General features: G+C 33.5%; 1 protein-coding gene across 1 annotated transcript in view; it reads left to right on the forward strand.

Annotated features, from left to right (window-relative positions):
• The window catches only part of LOC109587112 (uncharacterized), a 4,452-nt gene extending 3,742 nt beyond the window's left edge, over window positions 1-710 (forward strand). The window contains exons 7-8 of the mRNA XM_020003339.1: window positions 488-535; window positions 585-710. Coding sequence (XP_019858898.1) covers window positions 488-535; window positions 585-710 — 174 coding nt within the window. The remainder of the gene's footprint in view (window positions 1-487; window positions 536-584) is intronic.
• Window positions 711-2,353: the final 1,643 nt, after the last annotated feature.

The raw sequence follows: 2,353 nt of genomic DNA on the forward strand, positions 1-2,353 counted from the left end.
ATGAGGGCTGTAAATTTTGTGAATTTGCCTAAAAATCTATTTGCGGATTTAATTTTCGCGAATTTATACCATCTGCTATCTTAATTGTACCCTAAAAATTTGATTTTTGCAAATCTTCAAAAAATTGCAAACTCTGCGAAATTTACAACCCTCGAAAATTTTGCACTATCAGTATAACATTGACAATATGTATTAGTTATTACACCCTACTGGAGGCTTTATCTGATATATACACTCAAACTATATTGATAATTATAGTTTGAGTGTATATATCAGATAAAGCCGACAGTAGGGTGTCATAACTGGTTTATTCAGAAGCCATACAGAACAATGGCACCAAGCATGGTTGATAGTGGATATTCATTGGATATCTGGCTGCCCCTAAGATATTCATTGAATATCCACTATAACCATGCGTGGTACTTTTGATCTTTATGGTCGGCTTCTATAGAATAAACACATGTACTGTATCATTTTGTTTTTACAGCTGTCAAAGTTAAGTGGAGTTCCCGCTGAGTATATCTATTATTCAGAGGTTAGTCATTGAAGCATACACTATTTAATATTCTCTCTGATTCTGTTAGGGACTATCATTTCCAGTTGAGATATCATGTCTTGATATTGAGAAAAAGCTGAACTGGTATTCCATCACTTCAGACAGATACCCATTAAGACTATATGATGGATATGTCCTATATTACAAGTACTAATGAACACACACACACATTATGTATACACACACACTTACATACACCTCTTACTGTTTATAATTATTTAGAGACAAAAGAGAGAAAATGAAGAAGCTAACAGATAAAGAGAGATCAGAAATACAAGAGGCAGAGGAAGCAAGGTCAGTAAACCTCATGTATCATCATGTACATCTACTATCAGTTAATGTGTATATATATTATATAGTATAATTAATATAGTTTGATGTAAGTATAGGTTTGTTAATTAAACCATTTCTCTTTTATTCATTTTCACTAAGCAAAATTATTGATTACAAATCTTGTGATCAGCTTTTATAGAATTTAATTGCAAACTTAAGATTAATGTACTCATTTTATTGTATTCTAGGTTAAAGAGGATAAAGGAAATTAAAGCACAGCATATAGACGAAGATATTGATTATGACTGAGTTTTAGGTGTCACATTATTTTTGTATTGCAATCCCACCAAATTTACTTGATGACATGTTGTAAGAGTTGGTTACATGCATGTACAGTAAATGCACTTTATTTAATTTAGTGTAATTTTTCTAGCAATCTAATTTTTACAGAGTAGCTGTCATTCTTATATTAATTATATTACAAAGAAATACATTAATTGTAGGAACAGTGAGTCAAAAGAGAGAGAGAGAGGGGGAGAGGGTAAGAGATTGAATTTCACTCATAAATAGATAATAATTAATATAAACACACTAAGACCATACATCATCAGTTCTTTCATAATTCAAACAGTTCATTTTCCACTTTCTCCCTCACTTCAGTGTCTCTAGTTGGTGACCATTTATAGGTCTTGGCAAACACTCTTTTGAATTTATCACTGTATCAGTGTAAAAAAGAACAAAATAATAAGTACTTGTACACGTAACTATTTATCCTGCCAACCAATGTCTTATTAGTTTTGCAGTAGTGCAGGTAATATGTAGCTGCAGAAGTCCATGAGCACTACTCATCATGGACAGAGTGGTGTAATCATAGATGTAATTTACAGCATTGCATTCCAGGGTTTCCCCAATTCCAAAAATATTTTAGCCCCACCCATTTAAAAGAAAACTACAGAGATGGCCTCTAGTCGAATTTGTCTATGTACATTTTTAGATTTAAATCCACTCTTTTGATATTTACCTTTAGATATTGGTGACTTGATTGATGTTCTTGACTTATTGAAGAAATGTAGCTTTCAAAGGACAAAGTGGCAAGAGCTGGGACTGAGACTAGGTCTACTGAAAGATACACTGGAAGCCATTGAAGCAAAGTATCATGGTGATGTGAATCACTGCTTGACAGAGTGTCTTTCCCAATGGCTACGTAGAGCTGATAATGTTGACAGTAGAGGAGGAGCCAACTTGGACTCACTGTCAGATGCTCTAGGATCTATGAATGAAACTGCTGTAGCTGAGAAGTTAAGTGAGTCAACCATAACTGTATGTAACTATAACCATTGTATTTTCTATCATAGAACATCAGGTTCTTATTAATATTTTTAATAATCGTCATACTGTCCTGTCTCAGTCTCTTTGTGATTCTGTTAGTATTGCTTGGTTACTTTATGGTGAACGTATGTTAACACAAGAAGCAGTTAGTAGAGTGGTGTCAGCTAGTCCCTCTATTCCTAATCAACGTGAGGC

The sequence above is a fragment of the Amphimedon queenslandica genome, unplaced genomic scaffold, assembly GCF_000090795.2.
Source record: "Amphimedon queenslandica unplaced genomic scaffold, v1.1 AMPQUscaffold_12682, whole genome shotgun sequence".
NCBI lineage: Eukaryota > Metazoa > Porifera > Demospongiae > Haplosclerida > Niphatidae > Amphimedon > Amphimedon queenslandica.